The 27,134-nt window shown below is 55.9% G+C and overlaps 1 protein-coding gene across 1 annotated transcript in view; it reads left to right on the forward strand.

Moving 5' to 3' along the window:
• LOC123369857 (maestro heat-like repeat-containing protein family member 7) overlaps positions 1-16,785 on the forward strand; it is a 33,949-nt gene extending 17,164 nt beyond the window's left edge. Inside the window, exons 7-17 of the mRNA XM_045015887.1 lie at positions 231-375; positions 5,972-6,156; positions 6,264-6,401; positions 7,136-7,250; positions 8,537-8,677; positions 10,465-10,641; positions 13,155-13,310; positions 14,149-14,250; positions 14,521-14,623; positions 15,072-15,131; positions 16,138-16,785. Of these exons, the coding sequence (XP_044871822.1) occupies positions 231-375; positions 5,972-6,156; positions 6,264-6,401; positions 7,136-7,250; positions 8,537-8,677; positions 10,465-10,641; positions 13,155-13,310; positions 14,149-14,250; positions 14,521-14,623; positions 15,072-15,131; positions 16,138-16,322 (1,507 nt within the window). The 3' untranslated portion in view covers positions 16,323-16,785. The remainder of the gene's footprint in view (positions 1-230; positions 376-5,971; positions 6,157-6,263; positions 6,402-7,135; positions 7,251-8,536; positions 8,678-10,464; positions 10,642-13,154; positions 13,311-14,148; positions 14,251-14,520; positions 14,624-15,071; positions 15,132-16,137) is intronic.
• The last annotated feature ends 10,349 nt before the right edge of the window (positions 16,786-27,134 follow it).

The following is a 27,134-nucleotide window of genomic DNA, read 5'->3' on the forward strand; positions in this document are numbered from 1 at the left end:
TGGACACAGGCCAATCTGCAAAACCCTGCACGGCATCCCTCGGCCTCTCCTGTGGCTGACACTCAGACCTGGCCCCATGTAGCCTGCACCAGCCAACAGGGTCCTTGCAGGAGCAGGAGGGCAACAAAGGGCCGGCCGGTGAGGGGAGACCCAGCAGGCGTGCCAGTGCCGAGGGGTGCAGGAGGCTGGCAGGGCTCTGATCGGGTACCACTGGCTCTCTCCCTTTGCAGTGTTGCTGCGGAGATGTGGAAGATGCTGACATCCCAGCCCAAGACCACAAGAAAGATCCTTGGGGAGCTGGTCAGCATGCTGCAGGAGCCGGCTCGGCGAAAGCATCAGCTCTCTGAGAGACCGGCTGGCGTCCCCCCCTTGGCCGTAAGTACCAGCCCCTGCAGCAAGGGAAGGAGTGCCGTGTGTCCCCATCATGGCCTGAGGGGGTCTCTCAGTCTCCCACGGGGTATAGTCATTGGGCCAAAGAGAGAAAGAGTGTGACTTTAGCCAGTGCTATATTCGAGCCGGAACACGCCGAAACGCTCTCCTGGTGCTATTCAGCAGCACTCATAGAATCACAGGGTGAGAAGGGATCGCAAAGTCAGCTCATCCAGCCCCCTGCAACAGTGCAGGACTTCTTGTTTCTAACCCACCCTGGACAGATGGCTCCAGCCTCCTTCTGAAAACCTCCAGCGAAAGAGTTTCCACAAGCTCCCTAGGCATCTTTCCCATCGTCCTACTCTTCTTACAGTTAGGAAGTTTTTCCTGAGGCTTAATCTATATCTGCTGTGCTGTAGTTTGACCCCCATCGCCTCTTGTCCTGCCCTCTGTGGCAAGAGAGAACAACTTTTCTCTATCTTTTTTTATGGCAGCCTTCCAAGTATCTGAAGACCATTATCTAGTCCCCCCTTAATCTCCTCCTTTCCAAACAAAACATAGCCAGTTCCTTCAGCCTTTTTTTCTTATGGCTTGTGTTCCATCCCTCTGATCACCTTTGTCACTCGCCTCTGGATCCTTTCCAGTTTCTCCACATCCTTTCTAGACATTGGTGACCAAAACTGGACACCGTACTCCAGCTGAGGCCTAACCAGCACTGAGTAGAGTGGTACTATCGCCTCCCATGACTTGCATGCTATACCCAGGGGCGGCTCTAGTAATTTCGCCACCCCAAGCAGGGCGGTACGCCACGGGGGGTGCTCTGGCGGTCGCTGGTCCGCGGTTCCAGTGGACAAGCTGCAGACGTGCCTGCGGAGGGTCCGCTGGTCCCGCGGCTCCAGTGGAGCATCCGCAGCCATGCCTGCGGGAGGTCCACCGGAGCCGCGGGACCAGCGGACCCTCCGCAGGCACTCCTGTGGGAGGTCCACCGGAGCTGCCTGCTGCCCTCCCGGCGACAGGCAGAGCGTCCCCTGCGGCTCTCATTGCCGCCCTAAGCGCGCGCTTGGCACGCTGGCGTCTGGAGCCGGCCCTGGCTATACCTCTGTTAATGCAACTTAAAATTGCATTTGCTTTTTTTGCAACAGCATCGCATTGCTGACTCATGCTGAGGTTGTGATCCACCACAGCTCCCAGATCCTTCTCAGCTGGTTATCCTCCATTCTGTATCTGTGCATTTGCTTTTTCTTCTCTAAATGTAGCACCTCACATTTGTCTTTGGTGAATTTCATTTTGTTATCTATAGCCCTGTGACGCTGTAGGGAGAGGGATGGATTGACCTGGAAATGGTGTCTAGTTTTACTGGGACTGTCTGCATGGGGGATGGGAGAGCAGGGGATGACTTTAGGTGAGGGTCAGCACCTGAGGCAGTAACCTGAGCCAGAAAGGGGGGTGGGATAGGTCGATACTGCGTACTAAGGTTATTCCCTGTTTACACTGGTGCCCCAGCGCAGCAGCAGCAGCAGCAGCGCAATACTCTTTATTCCTCTCGAGGAGGTGGAGTACAAGCAGCGCTGTAGTCAGGGAGATACAGCGCTGTATGTGCCTTGCCAGTGTGGACGGGGAGTGAGTTACAGCGCTGTTGGTGGCTTTATTGTGCTGTAACTCTCAAGTGTAGCCAAGGCCTAAATCCACGTTCACACTCAGGGCTAGTCTACACTTACCGTCTGGGTCGACGCGGTGAGTTTGACTTCTCGGAGTTCGAACTATCGCGTCTGATCTAGACGCGATAGTTCGAACTCCAGAAGCGCCGCGGTCAACTCCGGTACTCCACCACTGCAAACGGCAGTGGTGGAGTCGACGGGGGAGCCGCGGAGTTCGACCCCACCGCGTCTGGACGGGTGAGTAGTTCGAATTAGGGTACTTCGAATTCAGCTACGCTATTCACGTAGCTGAATTTGCGTACCCTAATTCGAACCCCCTTTGTAGTGTAGACCAGGCTTCAGCCATGCTGCATGAAATCACACGCGTGGAGCTGAGCACACGCGTTTCAGCTCAGCTGGCACTTCTGACCAGTATAATCAAGAGAGTCATGCTAGGCATTGACAATTCCTGTCAGCGACAGACCAGATTGGTTACACAGCTGCCCTACCTCCTTTTCACTTTATCTAAGGCCTTGGCCACACTTGAGAATTACAGCGCAATAAAGCCACCAACAGCGCTGTAACTCACTCCCCGTCCACACTGGCAAGGCACATACAGCGCTGTATCTCCGTGGCTACAGCGCTGCTTGTACTCCACCTCCCCGAGAGGAATAAAGAGTATTGTGCTGCTGCTGCTGCGCTGGGGCACCAGTGTAAACAGGAAATAATCTTAGTATGCAGTGACTGATCTCCGGAAGCTTCCCATAACCCTTTTAAGTGAAGGTTCCGCTCTTTGTTTTGTTGTAAACTCTGGGCTCCGGGAGCTGCTTATCAAAAAAACAAACACAGCTCCTGTTTGCTGTAAATGAGCAGAGGCAGAGGGCTCCCTTTAGAAGGCCCACAGCTAGTGTTTGCTTGAATAGAGGGGGAGGGAGGAGGGTCCATTTCGGCGAGCGGCTGCTTATCTGGTCTGTGAGGAAAAAACAAAGAGGTGCTGTTCACTTTCAGTGAGTCAAAGAGGGCTAGGGGAGGGGGTTGGAACTTGCAAGGCAGCTGCTGACACAGTGTTGGCTCCAAAAATCCACTCTCTCTCTCCCCCACGCTCCCTGTCACACTCCACCCCCCCATTTTGAAAAGCACGTTGCAGCCACTTGGAACGCTGGGATAGCTGACCATAATGCACTGCTCCCAATGCCGCTGCAGATGCTGCAAATGTGGCCACGACAGCGCGCTGGCAACTGTCAGTGTGGACAGACTGCAGTGCTTTCCCTACTCAGCTGTACGAAGACAGCTTTAACTCCCAGTGCTGTACAGCTGCAAGTGTAGCCATACCCTCAGCCACATGACTATGATTGTGAATGGAAATGTAGCAAGGGGCTTATTCCGCATACGTCATCACTCACGTTTAGCAAGCTACATGGCCCTTCATTTTCCATGTGGCATCCTCTCAGCTGTGCCAGAACTTGGCTCAGACATCCTTGTTCTCCCTCTGATTCACAGACACAGAAAATACGATATGGAGAAAGACGCTTTGTGGAAATACTTGTAAAAATTAGATCAATGCATTACAGCAGGCCTTTGCTACTCCAGCCCGTTATGCCTTGATGTATTTTGTGTTACTTGTGTAGCCTACTAGCTACATTTAAAATAAACTTTTATTATTTCAGCCTGATACAGTAATGTCTGTAGTGCAGCAGCATGATTTATTTTCTATTTTCATTAGCCTATAGGCTAAAGTAAAAAGAAAACGTGCTACGCATTCATTGGGTTTTTACCACTGTACTGTACACTACTGTCTAGAGTTATATCTTTTACATATTCTATTGTAGACACAGTAATGGCATTTCTATTGTATTCTATTGCATACACAGTAATGGCATTTCAGCACAATGATTTCAACATTTAAAATAAATTGAATAGCTACTATTGGCGGGGGGGTGTACAATTAAAAAAAAATCCAATACCTTGTTATTTTGGACAGCTGGTCTGTCTCCAGCCATGCCTGGTTTAGCCCAGGATTACTGTACCAGAAATTCAGTAGACAAATAAAATGTGAATTTCTATAATTCATATTGAAGAAAATCAGTATTTTAGTGGCATTCCAGGACCTTCATATTTTCTACTACACCACTGTCTCTAGCCCAGTGGTTAGGGTACCCAACTGGGAGACCTGGGGTCAAAACTCTGCTCCAATGACTATTTAAGTGTTCCCAAGTAGAGATAGATACCAAATTCCCTTTAGGGGTGGGGCTTAGGCCACATCCCTCTCCTCCGCATTTCCTATTGGTTGGTTTAGGCAGCTCCTCACTCTTAGCTTCATAGAGTTCAAGGCCAGAAGGGACCTCTGCGATCATCTAGTCAGATCCCCTGCCTGACACAAGCCAGAGAACTGCCCCCAGATCATTCCTAGAGCAGGTCTTTGAAGAAAAACATTCCATCGTGGTTCAAAAACAGTCAGTGATGGAGAATCTATCACCACCCTGGGTAAATTCTTCCAATGATTAATTACTCTCACTGTGACGTTTATGCCTTATTTCCAGTCTGAATGTCTACCTTCAACTTCCAGCCACTGGATTATGTTAGACCTTTCTCTGAAAGACTGAAAAGCCAATTACTAAATATTTGTTTCCCAGGGAGATACCTATAGACAGTAATCAAGTCACCCCTCAACCCTCTCTTTGTTAAGATGAATAGATCGAGCTTCTTGAGTCTCTCACTATATCTCTCACCAGAGGTCCTGATTTTTATAGGGACAGTCCTGATTTTAGGGTCTTTTCCTTATATAGGCTCCTATTACCCGCAACCCCTGTCCTGTCTGGTCACCCTATCACTATAAGACATGGTTTCTAGTCCTTTAATCATTCTCATGGCTCTTCTCTGAACCCTCTGCAATTCATCAACATTCTTTTTGCATTGGGGCACCGGAACTGGACCCAGGATCCCAGCAGTTGTCACACCAGTGCCAAATACTCCCACTCTAGATTCTTCTGTTTATTTATCCCAGGATCACATGAGCTGATTATCCACCAGGACTCCCAAGTCCTTTACAGAGTCTCTGCTTCCCAGGATAGAGTCCCTCGTCCTGTTCCTAGATGTATTCATTTACAATGAGCCATATTATTAAAACACATACTGTTTGATTGCTCCCCAGTTTACCAAGTGATTCAGATCGCTCTGTATCAGTGACTTATCCTCTTCATTATTTACCACTCACCCAATTCTTGTGTCATCTGCAAACTTTATCAGTGATGATTTGATGTTTTCTTCCAGGTCATTGATGAAAATGTTAAATCGCGTAGGGCCAAGACCCGATCCTTGCAAGGACCATCCTGGAAACACACCTGTGCAATGCTGATTCCCAGTTTACAATTACATTTTGAGACCTATCAGCCACTTTATAATCCAATTCAAGTGTGCCACGTTACTTTTGTAACTTCTAGGTTTCCGATCAAACTGGAGTGCAGCGCCAACTCAAGCGCCTTACAGAAGTCTACATACATTATGTCAATACCATTTCCTTTATCTACCAAACTTGTAATCTCATCGAAAAATTGTTGATTTGCATTAAATAAATTATCCTCTTTAATTCTTTATTAATTGAATCTTATACCAGCTGCTCCATTATCTTGCCTGGGATCGATGTCAGGCTGACAGGCCTGAAATTACCCAGGCCATCCCTTTCACCCGCTTTAACAATTGGCCCAGCTGACTCTCTCTCTGGAGCGTATATGGAGCCTGGGCACTTAACCCAGGGCTGTAAGTCCACTGGGCAGCAGGGCACATGAAGCTAGGCATGGCCACGCTGGGCCGAAGTCCGTTGTGTGGTTCTAGCCAAGGTCTCACAGGCTAGGAATTGAACCCAGCATCCCAGGTCTTAGCCCCCAGCCCACCCCACCCCTCTAGGTGCCCTGGGGGAGCGTGGGAAGGACGAAATCCCTGCAGCGATGTCTGTCTCCTGTTCTTAGCTGCAGGCCACAAGAGCCCTGTATGTGATCCTGCAGGAGCAGGCCTGCAGGCAGGAGGTGAAGGAGCTCTTCCCTCAGCTCTACGTCGCGCTGCTCTTCCACGTCACCCACACAGTGCAGTACACTGCTTCGCAGGAGAGGGAGCATAACCAGGAGGACACGGCCGCACCCCTCAGCCCCGTCAGGTACCGCCAGCCCGACACCCAGCCTGGGTTCTGCAGCGTCGCCCGCAGGCACGCAGCAGGGCCTGGCCTGGGCTCACTCAGTAACAAGAGGCTCACTCTGCACACAGGTTCGCGGTGAAGGCCATGGAAGCTTTGCTTCTATGCGCTGGCTACAAGGAGCAGGTCACCTTCATGATGAGGCATGGCCGCTGGGACCTGCTCATGAGCTCCGACACGCACCACAAAGGCGTCTGCCTGCTTGGCCGGTGAGTGCTGCCCAGAACCGATCACAGCAGCAGCTCCCCTCCCTGGCCCAGGACACGGCCACATTGCCTTCCCTGCTGGGTGAGACGCGGCTCCCAACCGCCTGCATGGAACAGGCCGCAGCCTCTGTGCTGTTGGCCAAGGGGTCAGTCGGCTACTTCTCCACCCTGCGCTGCCTGGCGTAAACCGCTTCCTGCGTGGCTCTGGCAGGCATGGCTGGGCAAAGACAGCCTCCGCCATGTCTTTCCGCAGCGTTGGTGTAGCCCTGTCAGGCCCAGCACATGAGAGAGACAAGGTGGGGGAGGGAATGTCTTTGGTTGGCCCAGTGACTGTGGGTGAGAGAGAAGCTAACACAGAAAGCTCCAGCGCTTGTCTTGGGTGAATCTAAGATATTCTCTCACCCACCCTTCTGTCTCTTATCACCCAATATCTGGGCACATGAGGAAGACCACCGACCCCACCGACACCCTTCTTTGTCTGCAGTTCTCTTGCAGCCCCAGCACTACGTGCTCAGAGCTGGCCTCATGGAAGGGCTCCCTGTCGAGTGATTAAGGGTTTGGGTCTCTAGCACATAAGCCGCTGGGCATTTTAAGCCAGCAGGAACTAGTCCGTGCCAGCTGCGCGTGACTAGTCGCCCGGGATCCCCTGTCCTGTGGCACTGGTCTGGTTAGATTCGTAAATGGAGGACCAGTCCTTGCCCACCTTGATGATGTGGTGTTTGTGTTTCCTATGCCAGGGCCATGGTTTCGCTCAATTTCCAGGAGCGAAACTGGATTTTCCACCATCTCATGGCCATCCTCAACGATCGGGACGATAGGCGGTACGTCCCGGCCGTGGCGCTCTTCATTCAGGTGAGCCTCACCAGCGGGTGAGGGTCGTGAGAAGAGCCCCGGCCCAGCGGTGACTGGGGCATGGGGCTGACCTATGGCCAGGGACGGCAGATTTGTAGAAATTTTGGTGGTGCTCAGCAGAACCTGCCCCTCCAAACTCTGCCCCCCTAAACTCTGCCCCCCACCTGCCTAAGTCTCTGGGAGGGAGTTTGGGTGGGGGAGGGGGCCTGGGGTGCAGGCTCTGGGATGGGTCAGAGGGTGGGAGTGCAGGAGAGGGTGGGGATGCAGGCTCTGGGAGGGAGTTTGGGGACAGGAGGGGGTGTGGAGGGAGGGGGTGCAGGCTCTGGGAAGAAGTTTGGTGGCCAGAGTGGGGTGCGGGAAAGGGGTGGGGGGGAAGGCTCTGGGAGGAGTTGGGAGGGTGCGGCACTTATCTGGGGCTCCTAGGCAGGGCGGGCCGGGGGCCCTCCATGTGCTGCTACCCCGAGGCACTGCCCCCACAGCTTACTACTGGCTGCAGGGGCGTGCCCACCCCACCCAGGGGCCACAGGGAGGGGCTGGCAGCCATGGGAGCAAGCAGGCAGGAGGCCGCTCAGCTCTGCTGCGCTGCCAGTGGTGGTGGGGGCCCCAGGCTGTTTTAAATGGCCTGGGAGACGTGGGGGGAAAGGTGGGGCTGAGGCCCATGGTGCCCAGGCACCATGGGCCAATGGAACTTGCCGCTCATGCCTATGGCCAGGAGAGGGGTGGCCCTGAAGGCCCTGGGGGTGGGTGGGTGAGCAGGGGCAGGGAAAGCTCCTACAACCCTAGGGGTGGAGTCACTCAGTCAGGGCATTGTTACCTGTCCCAGCGGGTGTCACGGGGCTGGAGCAAGGCCCAGGGTCAGGTGTCTCTTGTTCCCCACGGCTCAGTTCCATAGAATGGTCCCTTGTGTGACCTCGGCCCTCGAGCCCCCTCTGACATCCGTGTGCCATGCGCAGGCCGGGCAGCCGCCTGCCCATTCATGGCCAGTTCACCTGCCCCCCACAGACCGGGCGACCCTTTGGAGCACAAGGCTGCAGACCCCCCCCACACCACTGCTCCGTGTGCAGCTGAGCCTTAGTGAGGGAGCAGGGCAGGCCTTGATCTCAGCTGGAGCCTCGAGGGGCCGTCGCGCTAGCAGCGTTTCAGTGGGGCCCACACGGTGACCAATCGCGATGCCCTGCATGCAGCCCATGCCGGGCCTTGGCCAGTGGAGCTAAGGGCCCCGTGGCAGAGATGAGTCGCGAGAGGCCAGCCCCGTTCTCTAGCTTGATTTGCTGTTGGTGTGTTAGCTCCTCCAGGGCCCTGACCTTGACAACGAGCTGGAAGACGCCATCGTGGAGGAGATGAGCAGGCTGCTGAGAGACCCCAAGACCGTGGTGCGCTGGTTGGCGCTCAAAGGCCTCCTCAATCTGGCCCTTCTCCCAGAGAAGGTGAGAGGGGAGGAGGGCTGGGGGATAAACCCAGAACCGCAGGGAGCTGCTGCAGGGCTGGGGTCATTGAAACCTTCCCAGGGGGTATGGCCCTGGCCTGGAGTCAGGAGCCCTGGCTTCTATTCCTGGCTCTGCCACTGACCTGTGGGGTGCCCTTGGGCTATCCCCTGCCTGGCCTTTGTCTGCTGTTCTGCAGGACAGGGCCTGGCTCCTGCAGGGTGCGTCTCTAGGTGTGTGGAGCATCTGGCACAGCTGGGCCTGATTGTGTCTGGGGTCTCTGTGATCCAAAGAACCCTAGCACTAGAGTAGCAGCAGAGCTGCAGACTCTAGACCCCCAGGGAATGCTGGCGACCCCAGTGATCAGGGACGCTTGGATAGAGCCATTTCACTACAATTAGGAACCATTTTTTCCTACAAATCCCCTTTTAAAGCCTCATAGGTTTTAACTGTTGACGTCACGGCTCTGTCCCGCAGCACTCGCTCCTCTGAAGAGCTCTGGAAGGGCCTTTTGCTGCTAAGATCTCATAACAAGTTTGATACCCACAATATAGTGAAGGCAGAGAAAGCCCTTGGGGCTTAAATACACAGATCTGACAGCCTGGTAAAGAGGAGACAATCTGAAGGCAACTCTCGTTAATGATAATTTACTTCGCCTGAGAATAGGGGGTCAGTCCGGTTTATTAAACCCGGACTATGACTAGATCAGACATGGAGAGGGCGTGACTGTAATTCTCTTTGTTATACACCATTCCCATCGTTCCATGCACTTCAGCCTGGTTTTCACTTGCTTGTGGTTCATTTTCCTTTCCGGAACCGGTTAGCCTGTATATGACCTATTTTTCCCCTGATGCCGGTTGAGATTTTGTGGGGCTGTCTTTGAAAGGTTGAAAAACCAAATACAGAAATGACTGAATCTGGCTTTTAGTAACAGACTAACCCTAGAACTAGTGTGCAATATTGGCTCCCTCCCCTAGGCTGGGCTGTAAGGACCAGGATTCAGGAGAACCCAGGTTCGGTTCCTGGCTCTGCCAGACTCCCTAAGTGACTGTGGGCGAGTCACGTAACCTCTCTGTGCCTGAGTTCCATGTCTGTACAATGGGGATAGAAATCCTTCCTTCGTGTGTCTAGCCTGTAAGCTCTAGGGCAGGGACCGTCTCTTACTGTGCCTGGAAAGCCCCCAGCACAAGCCCTTATTGCAGACAGGCCCTCGAGGTGCTATTCGAACAATAATACACTTGATTTATTTGGGGTCAACGTGTTGTGTAGAGAACTTCCCACGGATGATATCTGCTAATAAAAACCATCCCCTGAGATCTGGGGTACAAGGAAGCAGCTGCTTATGTTGCAGGTTGCCGGACCCACTGCCCGTGATCTTAGCTGGCTGTGCAAAGGCTTTGAGGCTGTAATATGTCTCTGGAGGCAGGGGCGCTGGAAGACTTTTTATAGTGGAGGTGCTGCACCCCCCCCCTTACCCCTGCCCACACACCCCTCCACCACTAGAGCTTTGGTCAGGAGCAGGGCCATGGCTCCAGGAGGCGGGGGCAGGGGGTGGATGGGGCAAGAGGACCAAGGCTGGGGCCATAGCTGGGGGTTGGCGCAGGGCCGGCAGCTGGGACCCTGTGTGTGGGGCCAGGAGCAGAGCCCTGCGTAAAACCTGGGAGTGCTGCAGCACCCCCAGCACCCCTAGCTCCCGTGCCTCTGTCTGCAGGGGAGGCAGACATTGTTTTGGAAATGGCTTGTTGGGTCACTGGAGGGTGTTTCGTAAAGCAGCTCCTTGTTTCACACAGGTGGGGAAACTCCAGCGTCTGCTGCCAGATGTCCTGGAGCGACTCCAGGAGGTAGACAGAGACCTCATCCGCAAGGCCATCGCCGTGCTGAAACACCTCCTCGCCGGCATGGACAGGCAGAGCGCCAGCTGCGCGGCTGTGCAAGTGGCTGAGCAACTCCTGCCGTTGTTTGATGACGTAAGGCCTGGCAGCTCACAGGAGATCCCATCAAACTGCGGACATGTGAATGGGGGCTAGGGGGTGGGCTAGCAGGGCCTGTGCTATGGTCCTAGCCAGAAAACGGATTGTCATAAATCATGAGCCCATTCCCGCCTTCCTCTCACTCTCCATGAGAGCACATGGCAGAAAGGATGGGAACCCTGGTGTCCCGCAGGCCTACTGACAAGGATGAGGGCAGCCTGGGGACGAGGCTCCCCTTGGGGAAGGACGTGCATTCCTGAGCCTGCATGCAGCGAGGGGGCCTCTGCAGCACAGGGTGCTGCAATGCTCTTGCTGGCTTCCAGGGTGACAAGTGATGGTACCTTGGTGAAAATCTGCCCCTCCTTTCCCTGGCCAGGAATCCTACAGCTGGCCTGTCAGCTCCATAAGGAAATGGCTCTGTCTGTAGGTTCTGCAGCTACCGCCCTTTCCTCTCCCCTTCGTTCTCATGGCAGGGCAGCGTCAAAGGAGGGGAAAGTTCTCCTCAGATCTTTTGTACCCACAAACTAGCCCCCGCCGGCGCATTCACCAGACTGATGTTCAGTCCCACGCTGGGTGGCGAGATCCAGCAAGCGGGCAGGAGAAAGGGGCCCATCCATTACTGCCTTCCAGGGGTAATGCCCCAGTGGGGGCTCCTGGAGGGACTCCCCAGCTCTCATAACGGTAAATCCTACTCTCAGCCCTCCCGAATTCTGCTGGGACCCTGCCGCTCTTTATTTAGTAGTGGCACAGGCCTGGCTAAAGCTGTTCCCAGGGTCTCCTGGATCCCCAGCTGGCCAAAGGGACAGGGCAGCCTGGACCAAGGATGCAGGATCTCGCCCTGGGGCGAGCCCTTTAAACCAAACCCCTCTCAGGCCCGGGGGGAACAGAACAGGTTCTTTATGGGGCAGGGGTTATATCCAAATAGTGTTAATGAACACAACGCCCATTGTTGTCAGAAGTGTGTTGTCAGAGTGCTACCGGTGTGGTGCTCTGCTTTCTCCTTGTTGATATCACTCGGCTGCGTGCGTGTGTTCCCTCTGTGTGCTACCCCAGCTCTGCAGATAGCTGACACAGCAGACCCGACGAGAACCCCCAATAACCACAGAGTCCAGTAAGATGCAAAGCCACGTCGGCTAGGTTTATTGCGACCTCGGACACAATTGCAGTTCCCTGTAGGTTTCTTAGCCTAATTCAGGGCATACTACGAGAAAGTGCCTCTTGGCAATGGACCCGGCTCAGTGGCGGGACTTTCCACTGCCCCCTCGGCCGGACAAAGGCACCGCCCCAGGGATGCATTCTTATACACAGATACAAACAAGTTACACATCACACCTGACGTATGAGGTACAACCCCTCCACGTAGCACGGTACAACCTTTCTACGTATTTAGGTGCCGCCTTCTACCTTGTACATGTTGGTTCGATCAAAACAACTCTATCCATCATTTTACCCTTTTGCCCCTGTCATTGGGATGGGCCAGCCTGTTCTCTGTTATCTGTGTGGAATGTGCAAGTTTGTGAATGTTCAGTACCTTTTAGATACGTATCAGCCCTTTCCTTGCCAGCTTCTGTGAGCAGGGCCTGCCTCTGGCTCACAGCTTAACTTTGCTTTATGTTAGCAAAGTCTTGTTCATTACTTTAGTTCAGGCCTCAGGCCTCATACTGGGCCTTTATCATGGCCTGCACTTACTACACCCATCACCAGGGAAAGGCAAACAGGCCTCAACAACTGGAGGGAAGACCAGAGAGGTGCCAGTTCAACATCTGCCTGTGCCCACTGCAGTGCAGCCCTGATGTCCCCATACCCCTCCCACGTGTTTTGTACAGAGCTTGCCTAGCTGTTCTGAGCTGACCCCTCACCCCACCCCAAACCCCTGGAGGCTGGGTGGCTTCCAGTCATGGCTTCCAAGGCCCCCTATCTGGGAGCTTCTGCACATTTACCACCCCTTGGCCCTGGTTAAATTCACCCCAGGTCCCTGAGCATGGCCCAAACAAACACCAATGTAGGAATTTGCCCCCTATGCCTGGCCCCCTTGGCCCGGCTAGAGGGCTGCTGTGGGTCAACACCAGTGTGAGCTGGGCCTGCAAAGCGGGTGGACAAACTACACCCACCCTTCGCTCTTTGAATCTTTCCTCATCGCTCCCTCTCTGCGGCCCCTGTCCTGGCACTGCTCCACCCTGAATGTTTCCCCTTGGCTGACACAGGCGGGTGCTGATGTCAGTGCACCCAGAGCTGGCTGTGAGAGCCCAGGGGCAGTCTCACCCCAGCTTACTGCTCTCCCTGGCCAAGAAGTTACCAGGCCAGCCCCTCAGCTGGTGGAAATCTGCATCTCTATTGCCTTCAATGGCGCTATGCCCATGAGACTCTGGCCCCAGCTGTGGCTGTATGGCTGGGGGTGAGTTACCAATACCCCCTGCAGGGCAGACATCTCTGGCACAGTGTGCGCTTGCCCCGCTGGATGAGAATGACTGTCACAGTGTCTCCTCCCCTCCCTATATCATCTCTTGCAGGTGACCAGCAAGCTCCGGGTGCTCTCCATCACCCTTTTTAAAGACCTGCTGGAGTTTGTAAGATGGCCCGACCGGAGCGAGATGAAGGAGCATGTGCTCCAGAGCCTGGTCCCAATGCTCCTCCTTGTGCATGATGAGCGTCCCAACGTGTCCCAGGTGAGGCCACGAATTGGAGTCTGCAGCTGAGATAGTTACAGAGCGACCATTTGTTTTGGGGGAGCAACATGTGACACCCCCCTTTAAAGGGTCTGGCCGGTAGAGGGCAGGTGCTCAGTGCTGTGACAATCAGGCACTCAAAATCACTTGAATGTTGAGTCCAGTAGTGCCATGACCATGGAACCCCACCCAACTGCTGAGTCTTCTCTGCATCCTCTGAGCTCAACACCCCCCTGCAGTCAGGCTGAGAGATTGGGTGGGGCGAGTGGTCGCCTCACCACTCCTACAGCCACTGGCCTCCGCACACTCCCCTGGCTGTGCTGGTGGGAAGAGCACAACCCTGGCCATATCCCTACCAGGAGCAGGGCTACTCAGCCTCCAGATGGTACACAGGACCCAATGTGCCCTTAGCCAAGCGGCCCGGACAGCCCGTACTAGCCATGACATGCCCAAGCCCCTCCCCCCCCCATGCCTCTGCACATGCTAGTGCTCATGGCCCCCATCACTTGGGACACAAATGCCACCAGCACTAATGAATTCACCCCATGAGGTGGGGAACTGAGGCGCAGCCTCAAAAATATTGAACCCCCATGGGCATTAGGCACCTAAATCCCTTTGCAGCCCTGGGCCTAAGCAACTTGCCTGAGTTCCTGCAGGGAGAGCTGGGAATTGAGTCAGGTCTCCAGCCATTGCCTTAGCCACACCGCCGCCCTTCCGCGAGCAGCCAGGGCAGGGAAGCGTTCAGCACGCACGGCCTCCCTGGCCTCCGGTAACTAGGCTAGTGGCTTCCAGCTCCCGTAACTGTGTCCGGCTCGCCCCGGCCCCTCTTGTTTTGCAGGTGTGTTGGGACACCCTCAGCAGTGCCGCCCAATTCCTGAGGTGGCACCAGCTCAGTGGCCTCATCCAGCACAAGGAAACCTGGCGAATCTGTGACTGCCTGGTGAGGGAGCCCTCTGGCCATTCACTGCACAGCCCTCGCTGGCAGAAGTGGAGGAATCAGTGGATAGGGCACCCCCGATTGCCTGGCTCTGTGCCCACACTGAGCCCCAGCCCCGGGACCACACCTGGCCCTGGGTGTGGTCCCTCTGCGTGATCCTCCCAGCACAGGAAGGAGGGGCAAAAACAGGACGTGCGCTCCACACACCTGGAAGCTGGCCTGTGGGACGGAAAGGCCTTTAATAATCTTGTTCTCCCTTGTTCTGGCTCCTAGGTGACGCGCTACAACGGGAGAGCTGATGACTTCCTGTGCCAGACCATGGCCTTCCTGCAGAACCCACAGACTCCAGTTAGGGAAGCAGCCATCAGGTTCCTAGGTAACCACAGAGCAGAGGGGTCCCTTTAGCAGAGGGGCTGGATCTGGTCCCAGGCTCTCCTCAGTCCCTGCCAGCAGCGAGAAGTGACCCCTGGGCTCCTGATTCCCTAATGAAGGCGAAGGGGTGTCAGAAACCCACAGGAGCAAGCTCACCCCAAACTGCCCTGATCGGCTGATGGGACCCCTCTAAGCCCACTGCTCCTCATGCAGTCCCCATTCTCCGCCCCCACCCCACCATGGGCTCTTGGTAGTGGACCTTCAAGGCGCTGTGCTCTCCTTTGGCAACCAGCCCTGTAGCCATCTCTGGGGACTCGCCCTTTCCCCTGGGGATTCAGGAGCGTGTCCTGGCCAGTGAGGGGCGGGGGAAAGCCGCGGTGCTTGGAGGGTGACAGGCTCTTTAACACCCTCGCTGGGGACACGGGGATGTGATGAGCTGTTTGTGTGTGTAGGGCTCACTTCCCGGCAGCTGGACCAGGGGAGCCAGGACAAGCTGGACGCCATCTGCGACAGTGAGTGGTCCCGCTTTGAGTACTGAGCACTAGGGGGATGAATGGCCCAGGGCTGCAGGGTGGGTTCAATCTCCGACGCCAGCAACGTGGTCACAGGCGAGAGCCACAAGGGGATGCAAAATGTAAATCCCCAACCCCCTGATCAGCTGCCCCCTCACCCTGTCGTGTCTGCTGGTTGGCATGTGCCCAGGCACTTAGCCCTGACCTCAGAGCTGCGGCCTGGTAGATCCCCAAACTGGGCCTGAGCTGGCTGGCCTTCGCAGATGATTGCCCCCCCCAAACACAGCCAAAGTGGGGTGCTGCCTCCCTCCTTGCACTCACTAGCCCAGTGTTTGGAGCAGTCACCTCCACGTGGGACACCTGGGGTCAAGCCACTGCTCCAAATGAGGCTGAAGTGACGTCCGGTCACCTACCTCCCTGCTGCGTGTCCAGACCCCTGGGCAGCACAGGGCAGAGCAGCATCTCCACCACATTTGTTCGGGAAAAGGGAAGGGTGGGTGACATAGCTCAGACTCCTCACTCCCAGAGCAGATTCACAGCTGGGCCTCCCAACCGGAGCTAGAGAATGGCTCAGCTCCCTCCTCGGCATTTCCTGGAGGGCAGCAGGGCACCTGAAGTTAGGCGGCGCCTAACAATGCCCAAGCCCCCTTTGTGACTCTCCCCCTCTCTAGGCCTAAGTGCCCATCTGTGCATTGGGGGGGAAGGGGGAGGGTAAATACAGGCAGGGATGAGGCTCTCAGATACTGCAGGGATGAGGCAGTCCTAGAAATAGTGAGTGAATGGGGTTCATTGGGACTTCTTGCCTGTGTCTGGAGGCTCCCCCAGCTGTGGAGGGCGGCGGGGATGTTTAGTGAGGGTTGCTGGTTGTTCCCGCTAGTCCCCTGCCTCCTGCCACCTGGCCTGCTGCCTCCTTGTCGTGGGCCGAGAGGTACAGAGCTGGCTTGGCCTGCCAGGGCTCTCCAGAGTGCCATGGCTTTGACCTCCATTTCCTTCCTTTCAATCTTAGACCTCAAAGGCTTGCAGCAGGACAGCATGTCCTCAGTCCGATGCCTGGCTTCTCAGACCATCTTCATCCTGGAGGCCTTCAAGAACCAGCCTCCAGCCTGCTGCAGCCTATGGACATTGGTCCATAGGATAACAAGAATGTGCACTGCGGAGAGCCCGCTCATTGAAGCTGCCCAGCTGCCCTAGCTCTGGGAACAGCCAGCCTCCCTTCTCTGGGGGCTTGGTGCATCAGAGCCCACCTGGAGCAAGGTGGAACACACGGCTTCTTCCCAATTGGCTGCCTGCCCTGCCCAGCCATGTGAGTAGTTAACTGCTCGATAGCTTTCATCATCATGTACTTTTTGACAGGTTTCCATGCACCGTGTTGCATTTACGTCCTGCCCTCCGTCCCCATTTCCAGTCGTGTACGTTTTTGATGCCGTTGGCCATTTTGAAAATTTATTTTGTATTATTTTTCTGTGTTTGGCTGGGGGAAGGTTGTGTGCTTGTGTTTTGACATATTTAGAGAAAAAGTACGAATGAGTAGAAAGAGAGGCTGTAAAGGGTTTGCAGTCCCCCCCCCAGCCCCCACCGTCCGTCCATCTGGGTGGGAGACCACACCCCTTCCTATGATACTTCCGGGTACGTTGGTTCAGGGGAAAATTAGCTCAGTGTTAATGGCTCTAGCCTGCAGTCAGGCCAAGTAACGGTAGAGAGTCTGTTTGCCCGGGGCCCTCAATCAGGGCAGGGCGTCAGTCGAGAAGGGGATCTGGCCTACAGGCAGGCAGGCAGAGCAGCAGGAGGTCCATTTGCCTGGCCCTTGATCAGGGTAGGGCAGCAGTCAAGTAGGGGGGCTCTGGCCTACAGTTCGGCAAAGCTGTCACAGTCTAGGGGTGGTTAGCTCTCTGGTGGGAATGTCAGCACAACCATCTGGCATCTGGATTCAGGTCGGTGCCAGACCAATTCAGGCCTCCTGACAACCAGGGGGGAGGCTGCCACACCTGACGTTGAGGTGGTAGGGGCAGAGGAACTCAGGTCCTCCCATTCCACTGCATCCCAGCCCAGGACCCTAACAGCGGTGGAGTTGTCCGCCACTGGGTCAGCGGGGAAAGTCCAGCTGCAACACGCTGGCTGGCTTGTAGTCAATAACACAGCCAAACCTAATTCTGCTTCCCTTGGCTCCATCCGACACACCCATTCCGTGTGTACATGGGTTCCAGGGTTGTTGTTCGCTTCGCTGGGATAGACAGCTAGTGGCAGCCCCCCCAGCTCCTCGGAGATCCTGGCGTCTGGCAGCTTTGTCAGCACCTCTGGGTCTCTGTCAGGAGAGCGGTCTCTGTTAGGTCTGGGCTCACGCAACGGGGAAGAGACGTCCTGCTCCTCAGGCAGCCCTCCCCCGACTGAGCTGGAGGACCAGCCTTTTATAGTTCCGCTTCCTGTCCCACCCCTCTGCTTCCAGCGGGGAGGCCATGCAAGTCCCCGTTCTACCCACCAGGGGGGCGTTCACGGATCCCTCCCTGTCTGTCAGGGCAGGAGACTATGCCCTCTCGCTACAGAGGCCTTAAAGAAAAGGAGTTTTAAAAAAAGAAAGATTGCTTAGGCTTAGAGGAAAAAAGGAAAGAAAGGTTATCTTAAATAGAAGAAAGAGGGGAAACTAGAGAAAGCAACAAGAGAGAGGAGTTTGTAAGAACGTGGTAAAAGGTTATTTTTGTTGGGACTAAAAAATTATAAGAGTAAAAAAAATTGAACTCAATTTAAAAAACCAAAAGCTAATTAAATAGAATAGGAAATATAAAGGAAGGTTGAGAAGGTCGGGTGAAAGAACTCACATGGCAGAATAATTAGCGAGAGATTCTGTGTCAGTGACATAGGGCTGTGTAAAGTACAGAAAACAACAAGAGAGAGAAAGATCCCTTTTTGTTAATAAGCAGAAAACAGAGCTGTGCAAAAGAGAGAAAGATCCTTACCATTTCCCGCCGTTGTTCAGCCATCGTCAACCGAGCAGCACAGCTTCCGCTGCAAACTCTGCTCTCCCATTCTTGCATCAGTAGCAAATTTCTCCATGTTGTCGGTGCTGGGCTCCAGTGAAAGCTACAGAAGGAAACCATTTCCCGCCTTTTATCAGCCATCTTGAACCGAACAGCTCTCCTACGTTTCATGCCATTTTTCCAGGATTACCCATGCAGGCACCATAGCGCGGCAAGTATGTAGCCCACTCAGATCTCTGCTGCAGTCTTGACCATTGTAAATACCTCACGCATTATCCAGCAGTATGTGAAGTTTCTGCAAAAATGGGCAAGGAAGCGACGACAGCGCGATTACTGTACTGATGAGGACATGGACACCTCTGTTCATAGAAGCACAGCATGCAGCGATTGGGAGATCATGGTGGTGTTGGGCCAGGTTCATGCCGTGGAATGCCAATTTTGGGCCCAGGAAACAAGCACAGACTGGTGGGACCACATAGTTTTGCAGATCTGGGATGATTCCCAGTGGCTGTGAAACTTTCGTATGCGTAGGGCCACTTTCAGGGAACTTTGTGACTTGCTGTCCCCTGCCCTGAAGCACAAAGACAGCAAAATGAGAGCAGCCCTCACAGTTGAGAAGTGCGTGGCCATAGCACTGTGGAAGCTTGCAATGCCCAACAGCTACCAGTCAGTCAGGAATCAGTTTGGAGTGGGCAAATCTACCGTAGGGGCTGCTGTGCTGCAAGTAGCCAATGCAATCATTGACCAGCTGCTATCAAGGGTAGTGACTTTGGAAAATGTGCAGACCATTGTGGATGGCTTTAATGCGCTGGGGTTCCCTAACTGCAGTGGGGCGATAGACAGAACGCATATCCCTATCTTGGCCCCGGCACACCGGGGCGGCCAATATGTAAACTGTAAGGGGTACGTTTCCATGGTGCTGCAAGCACTGATGGATCACAAAGGACATTTCACTGACATCAAGGTGGGATGGCCGGGAAAGTGCATGACGCTCGCATCTTCAGGAACTCTGGTCTGTTGGAACAGCTGCAGGAAGGGATTTACTTCCCAGACCAGAAAATTACTGTTGGGGATGTGGAAATGCCTATAGTTATCCCGGGGGACCCAGCCTACCCCTTAATGCCATGGCTCATGAAGTCGTACACAGGCACCCTGGACAGTAGTAAGGAGCAGTTCAACTATAGGCTAAGCAAATGCAGGATGGTGGTCGAATGTGCTTTTGGACGTTTGAAAGAGCGCTGGCGCAGTTTACTGACTTGGTTAGATCTCAGCACAACCAATACTCCAATTGTAATTGCTGCTTGTTGTGTGCTCCACAATATCTGTGAGAGTAAGGGGGAGACGTTTATGGCGGAATGGGAGGTTGAGGCAACTCGCCTGGTGGCCAATTTCGCACAGCCAGAGAACAAGGCGATTAGAAGAGCGCAGCAGGGTGCGCTGTGCATCAGAGAAGCTTTGAAAGACAGTTTCATGATTGGCCAGGGTACAGTGTGACACTTGTGTTTGTTTATCTTGAAGTTACCCGCCCCCTATATATATGAAAGGAAATAAAGTCACAATTGTTTAAAAACCATTCTTTAGTATTCATTGCACAACACATGGAGAGAAATCAGAAGGTAAATGGGGGGAGGAGGGGTTGGGTTATGGGGGTGGAGAAGAAGGGAAGGAGAAGTCCAGAAACCAAATCAAAAGTTCACATATGCCAACTTTCTGCTGCTTGGGTGAGCCTCTGGGGTTGAGTGTGTGAGTCCCCTTAGCCTCCCCCGTCATGTTCTTGGGCGTCTGGGTGAGGAGGCTATGGAACTTGGGGAGGAGGGAGGGCAGTTATACAGGGGCAGCAGCGGCAATCTGTGATCTTTCTGCCTTTCCTGCATTAGATCCACCATACAGGGCAGCATGTCAGTTTGCTCCCCCATGAGCTCAACCATAGTGTCCTGCCTGCTCTCATCGCGCGCGTCCCTCCTCTCTTCGTGTTCCTGTAATGCATTACGTGACTGCGCAATTTACCACCACGCATTCAGCGGGGCCCTATCAGCACTGGAGGACTGCATGAGCTCGGCGAATATGTCGTCCCAAGTTCCTTTTTTCTGCCTTCTAATCTGGACCAGCCTCTTGGATGGAGTAGATTGGGGCTGCGTTGAAACATTTGCACCTGCAGAAGAAAAAGGAAGAGTAGTATTTTAAAAGATACATTTCAGAGAACAAAGGACACACTGTTTCTCGGTGAAACAGGCAATTCATAGTACACAGCACATCACACACAGACGGGCAACAGAATTCAGCTTGCAGCCAGCCATGGTAAGCCCTAGGGGCACGCGGGGTTCTGTTTCTTCGGCATTCATTTCAATACTTTCAAACTGCTGGGCCTCCTTTCTCATAGCAAGCAATGCCTGGTAGGTTTGCAGTATAAAAGGAGGTCCTGCAGGCTCTCTGGGATGATTGCTTCACACAACACACACACACACAGACTCGCACCCACTGCGTGGCTCCGATGAGGCTCTGAGCAGGGATGAGCCCTTTAAACTAAACGCAAACAGCCCAACGTGGCTGTGTTTTCCCCACCCCCCACCCCGCCACCGCATGGCTCCGATCAGGCTCACTTGCCAGAAGTACCTTCTCCAGGATCATGAGAGTGGGGGTGGGGGCTATTGGCTCCTGCATTAAGAATAGTTCCTGGCTAGGGATGAAAATGGATTCCCCACTTGCCGCCTGTGCACTGTCCTCCTCCTCCTCCTCCTCTTTGTCATCCAATAACTCATCCTCCTCGCTCCGTTCAACTTCCTCCTTGAAGGTATCCACGGACAGTGGTGGGGTAGTGGTGTCGTCACCCCCATAACTGCATGCAGCTCACGGTAGAAGCGGCATGTATGCGGCTGTGACCCACAGCGCCCATTTGCCTCCCTGGCATTTTGGTACGCTTGCCTGAGCTCCCTGATTTTTGTACAACACTGCTCTGTGTCCCTGGAGTAGCCTCTTTCCGTCATGGCCCTGGAGACTTTAGCGTACGTATTTGCGTTCTTTTTTTTTTAATGTAGTTCTGCCATAACAGATTTTTCTCCCCAACATTCGATGAAATCCAGTACCTCCCATTCGGACCATTCTGGAGCTCATCTGCGAATCCGGGACTGCGTGGTCTCTTGTGATGGTGCTCTCTGCATGATTGCCTATGATAGTGGACTGTGCTGCTGGTCACCTGTGCTGCTGGTGACCAAACAGGAAATGAAATTCAAAAGTTCCTGGGGCTTTTCCTGCCCACCTGGCTAGTGCATCAGAGTTGAGAGTGTTGTCCACAGCAGTCACAAGGAAACATTCTGGGATACTTCCCGGAAGCCAATAACTTTGAATTGCATCCACACTACTTTTAATCCGGGATTGCGATCTCGATTTAAGCGCTACTCTACTTGCCGAGGTGGAGTACAGAAATTGGATTAAAGAGCCCTTTAAATCGAAGAAACCAGTTTGGTCATGTGGAAGGAATGATTTTTTTTTCTCCAAATTAACTCGGCTAATTCCGAAATAAATGACTAGTGTAGACCAGGCTTGAGAGAGGGAGAGTATAGAAAACAGCAAGAGATCGTTTTTGGTTAGTGAGAGAAGGACAGTATAGAAAGCTGCAGGGAGGGGACACAGGGGAGAGAGAACTTACCCTTGTGGCTGCCTCTGGGAAAAGAGGCTCACAGCCTCCAGCATGGTTATCTCCGCCTCTTGGGATAGCTAGATAGATAGATGTGGTGTATGGAGATAGATAGATAGATAGATAACCCTATTGGCTTTACGCCCTTTTACATTTTATGTGATTTTTCTCTAATCTCAGCTCCTTGAACTTTTTCATGGTCCAAAGCGAACAACAACCCTGGAACCCATGCACACATGGAATTGACGTGTAGGAAGGAGCCCAGGGAAGCTGAACTGGGTTCAGATGTGTTATTGACTACAAGCCAGCCAGCGTGTTATAGTTGGACTTTCCCTGCTGACCCAGTGGCGGACCACTCCACCGCTGTTAGGGCCCTGAGCTGGGACGCAGTGGAACGAGAGGGCCTGGGTTCCTCTACCCCTACCACCCCAACGTCAGGAGTGGCAGCCTCCCCACCTGGTTGTCAGGAGACCTGAATTGGTCTGGCACCCGCCTGAATCCGGATGCCAGACGGTTGTGCTGACTCTCCCACCAGAGAGCTAACCTCTCCTAGACTGTGACAGCTCTGTTGGACTGTAGGCCAGAGCCCCCCTACTTGACTGCTGCCCTACCCTGATCAAGGGCCAGGCAAATGAACCTCCTGCTGCTCTGCCTGCCTGACTGTAGGCCAGAGCCCTTTCTTGATTGACGCCCTGCCCTGATTGAGGGCCCCGGGCAAACAGACTCTCTACCGTTACTTGGCCTGACTGCAGGCTAGAGCCAGTAACACTGAGCTAATTGTCCCCTGAACCAAGGTACCCCCGGAAGTATCGTAGCAAGGGGCATGGTCAAAGGGGCTGACGGCGCCAGAAATGGGGATGGGGTGTGGAAACCTGCCAAAAACTGTATGGTGATGAAAGCTATCAAATGGTTAACTACTCTGTAACGGGCCGGTGTGGCTCCCCTCCTCCCCTGGGAGGGTTGAGCCCCGGACACCGGAAGGGGCAGGGCTACAGAACAGTGAGCCCGCCCCTCAGAGGGTCAGGCGGCGACCCAGAAGTATAAAAGCCGGCCATCCGAGCTCAGTCAGAGCCCAGCCACCGCCGGGAGCAGACCTGCCCGAGGGAGCTCGTGACTGGGAAGCCACTGGGGCCCAGAGCAGTTGCCCGGACTGGCCGGAGCTTCCCCTCACTTGCTACCGGGAGGACCCACCGGAGCTTCCCCGTGCCACCTACGACGAGGAGCCACCGGAGACTTCCCCTCTCCGCTGTTGTTACCCCGAGGAACCCCCGGAGCAGCACTGGCCGGACTTCCCCGAGGAACTGCCGGATCTACCCCCCACCCGGGCTGCGAGGAGCCCATGCTGTGGGACTTCCCGGGAGTGGACGCCGCGGACCAGGTAGGCCCAGAGGGGGAAATTGGAAGTGGCCCGGGGGCAGCCGACCCTAGTCAGGCTGCAGATCAACCCATACCCATGTCAGTGTGTTGCGGTGAGGATCCCCACTGACCGTCAGCCGTGGTAGCCGCTACCTAGGGCCCCGGGCCGGGACGCAGTGGAGTGAATGGGCCTGCGTCCCCCCTGCCACCCCACTCATGGGTGGCAGTTTTCCCCCTCACCCCAGTGCTCAGCCCCTGCCCCAAAGGGCCTGAGCCTCCTAGACTGTTTGCTGCTCAGCCCCTGCCCCAAAGGGCCTGAGCCTCTGTAGCGAGTCGGTGTGGCTCCCCTCATGCCCAGCAGAGGGCGCTCCCTCCCAGAAGTCCAGCTGGGCTGAGCCACCACTTCCTGTCCCCGCCCCCCGGAAGTCAAGGGGCGGGACAGGAAGTAGGAAAGGAGAACGCCAGACCTCAGTCAGGAGCCAGCCACCGCCGCGAGCAGACGTGCCGGCGGGAGCTCCGGACTGGGAACCCTCCAGGACCCGAGGTGGCGATCCGGACTGGCCCCGACTGCCCCGCGCCCGGTACGAAGAGGAACCTGCGGAACTTCCCCGGGATTGGAACCCGGAGCAGCCGCCAGGACTTCCTCCCGCCCGGTACGAGGAGGAGCCGCCGCCGCCGCTTCCGCCCTGCTGTTACCCGGAGGAGCCGTCGGAGGCAGCCGGGCCGGACTTCCAGCAGGAGTTGCCGGACCTGCCCCCAAGCCCTGGTCCCGAGGAGCCCATGCAGATGGACTGGCCCGACCTCCCGGCGACCGAGGAGCAGGTACCCACGGAGGGGGAGATGGACTGTAGCCCGGGGATAGCCGACCCCTGTCAGGCTATAGGCACTGAGGTGCCCATGTCGGTGTGTTTCGGTCAGGACCCCACTGACCAGCGGCCGTGCTAGCCGCTAATAGGGCCCCGGGCTGGGAGTGGAGTGGGTGGGCCTGTGTCCCCCCTGCCACCCCATTCACGGGTGGCAGTCTCCCCCTCTCCCCAGCGCTCAGGCTTAGGCTTACCTGAACTGCTGCTCAGCCCTGTATAAGGGTCTGAGCCCTCTGTGTGTTGCTGCCCCGCCCTGAGCTAGGGCCTGGGCCTATAAACTGAACTGCTGCTCAGCCCTGTAAAAGGGTCTGAGCCCTCTGTGTGTTGTTGCCCCGCCCTGACTGTGGGCCTGGGCTTCCACTAACTGACTGGGTGCCTTGTGTTCAGCCCCTGCCTGAGGGTCTGAACCTGTGAACCTTCTAATGGAGACTGATCGCTGTTGCCCAGCCCCCCTGCTCCAGAGGGCCAGGGCTTATCTGAACTGATTGCTGTTACCCAAGCCCCTGTTCCAGAGGGCCGGGGTTGATTAGGACTGATTGCTGTTACCCAAGCCCCTGTTCCAGAGGGCCGGGGTTGATTAGGACTGATTGCTGTTACCCAAGCCCCTGTTCCAGAGGGCCGGGGTTGATTAGGACTGATTGCTGTTGCCCTGCCCTGCTCCAGAGGGCCAGGGCTTATCTGGACTGCTGTTGCCCTGCCCTGCTCCAGAGGGCCAGGGCTTATCTGGACTGCTGTTGCCCTGCCCTGCTCCAGAGGGCCAGGGCTTATCTGAACTGCTGTTGTCCCGCCCTGCTCCAGAGGGCCAGGGCTTATCTGAACTGCTGTTGTCCCGCCCTGCTCCAGAGGGCCAGGGCTTATTTGAACTGCTGTTGCCCCGCCCTGCTCCAGAGGGCCAGGGCTTACTCGACCTGCTGTTGCCCTGCCCTGCTCCAGGGGGCCAGGGCTTATCTGTGCTACTGTTGCCCAGCCCCTGCTCCAGAGGGCCTGGGCCTATTTGAACTGCTGTTGGCCAGCCCCTGTACCAGAGGGCCTGGCGGTCTAACGTTGTTCCCTGTGACTCCTAAAAGACCAGCAGGAGAAAAGAAGCAAGTCGGTGTGGCTCCCCTCCCGCCAGCCGGAGAGTTGAGCCCCGACCAACAGCTTACACTGGTGCCTTCTCTGAGGCCCTGCCGAACCTCTACCCTGTGAGAAAGGGTAACGAGAGGGGCGGGGTTTATCTACCCCTCCCCGGACCACCATGGATATGGAGCACTTAATCCAACGCCTCATGGAGAGCCAAGAGCGGCAGCAGGCTGCTCAAATGCAACAACAACAACAACAACAGCAGGCTGTTCAGCACGAGCAGCAGCAGCAACGGGATGCTGCCCACCTCCGGCTCACCCAGGAGCTACACGCGGCCCAGCTGGAGCAGCAGCAGCAACTGTTACAGCAGCTGGGGACCCAGCTTCAGCAGCTCCTGGTTACCCGCCCTCGCCCCGCAGAAGGACTGGGGGGTGAGGGGGCCGGAGCCCCCCGGATGGCGGCTCCCCTCCGCTTGACCAAGATGGGCCCGAATGATGACCCTGAAGCTTTCCTAGTTACTTTCGAGCGCGTAGCCCTAGTCGCTGGATGGGCCCGAGAACATTGGGCTACGCTGTTAGCCCCGTACTTGACCGGGGCGGCCCAGACGGCTTATCGAGACCTCGCGACTGAGGACGCACGCGATTATGACCGGGTCAAAGCCACTATACTAGACGTGCTGGACGTCAGCCCTGAGACGTTCAGGCAGAGGTTTCGGAGCCAGACGTACCCGCAGGGCGCCCGGCCGCGGGCGGTGGCCCAGATGCTAAAGGAGGCCGGCCGACGCTGGCTCCTCCCCGATCTCCGGACTGCAGAGCAGGTGACAGAGCAGGTCGTCTTAGAGCAGTTTATTAGCATCCTGCCCTCACGCGGACGAGCTTGGGTGCTCCGCCATCGACCGGTGACGCTCGCGGCAGCAGTGACACTTATGGAGGATTTCCTCGCCGCCGAGACGGCGATGGGGCCGACGCTCCCGCGACCCAGCCCCAGGCCTGAGACTGCTCGCCTGGAGAAAAAGGGGAGCCCCGCGAAGGCGGTGCGAAATCCCGGCCGCGGACTTACTTCGCAGCCGGAACCTCAAGCCCGTTGGCGGGACGCCGCCACCCGAACCGGACCTGCCGGTCCCGGTCCCGGAACCCCGGGGGTCCGACGGAGTCCACCCCGAAGTCCAACCCGAGGGGCCACCCGAAGTAAACGGCCGGAGCTCGGCCCCTGCTTTGGTTGCGGGAAGCTAGGACACCTCCAGAGGGACTGTCCAGATATGGACTGCAGTTATGGGCAGGTCTGGGCAGGACACAACCGAGCTCGGCCCGCCCTGAGTCCCAAACTCACCGTCGCTGCCGTCGTCGGGGGCCAGGATGTCGAGGCCCTGATCGACTCTGGCTGTGGCCAGACACTAATCCGCCAGAGTTTGGGACCCTCGCCGGACCCCGGGTTGCGGCCAATACGCCTGCAATGTATTCATGGGGATATCCGGCCTTATCCCAGTGCTCGCGTCTCCCTGACGGTCGCAGGGGTCACCCGGCGTTTGATCGTCGGCCTAGCTCCTCATTTAGCATATCCCGTTGTCCTGGGGCGGGACTGGCCTGCCTTCGAAGAGGTGCTACGCCGACCCTCGAAGCGGAACCCCGGGAGCCCCTACCCGAGCCCACTGGCGGCGCCACTGAGGCGGAACCCGAAGTCACAACCGACACAGAAAAGCCTACGGAACCCCCCCGGGACCCCCGCCTCTACACCGATTTCTGCAGGGACCAACGAGCGGACCCCACGCTCGGCCGCTATTATGAGCAGCTCGCGGCGGTAGATGGGGTAGTCCAGGACCCCCAACAAGCCGCCCGATGGCCGCACTTCGAGCTACGGCAGGACCGTCTGTATCGGATCGACCGGGATCCCCGCACCCGCGAGCCGCAAACCCAGCTGGTAGTTCCGCAGTGTCATAGGCGGGCCGTCCTAAAGTTGGCACATGATGTACCGGCCGCCGGCCATCTGGGGCAGGAAAAGACGCTGGCCTGGATCCTGGGACGATTCTTCTGGCCAGGGATCCACCAGGACGTCCAGAAGTATTGTGCCTCGTGCCCGGCGTGCCAACTCGCCGCACCCCCGGGGGTCCCTCGAGCAC

This window comes from Mauremys mutica, chromosome 4, assembly GCF_020497125.1.
Source record: "Mauremys mutica isolate MM-2020 ecotype Southern chromosome 4, ASM2049712v1, whole genome shotgun sequence".
Lineage (NCBI taxonomy): Eukaryota > Metazoa > Chordata > Testudines > Geoemydidae > Mauremys > Mauremys mutica.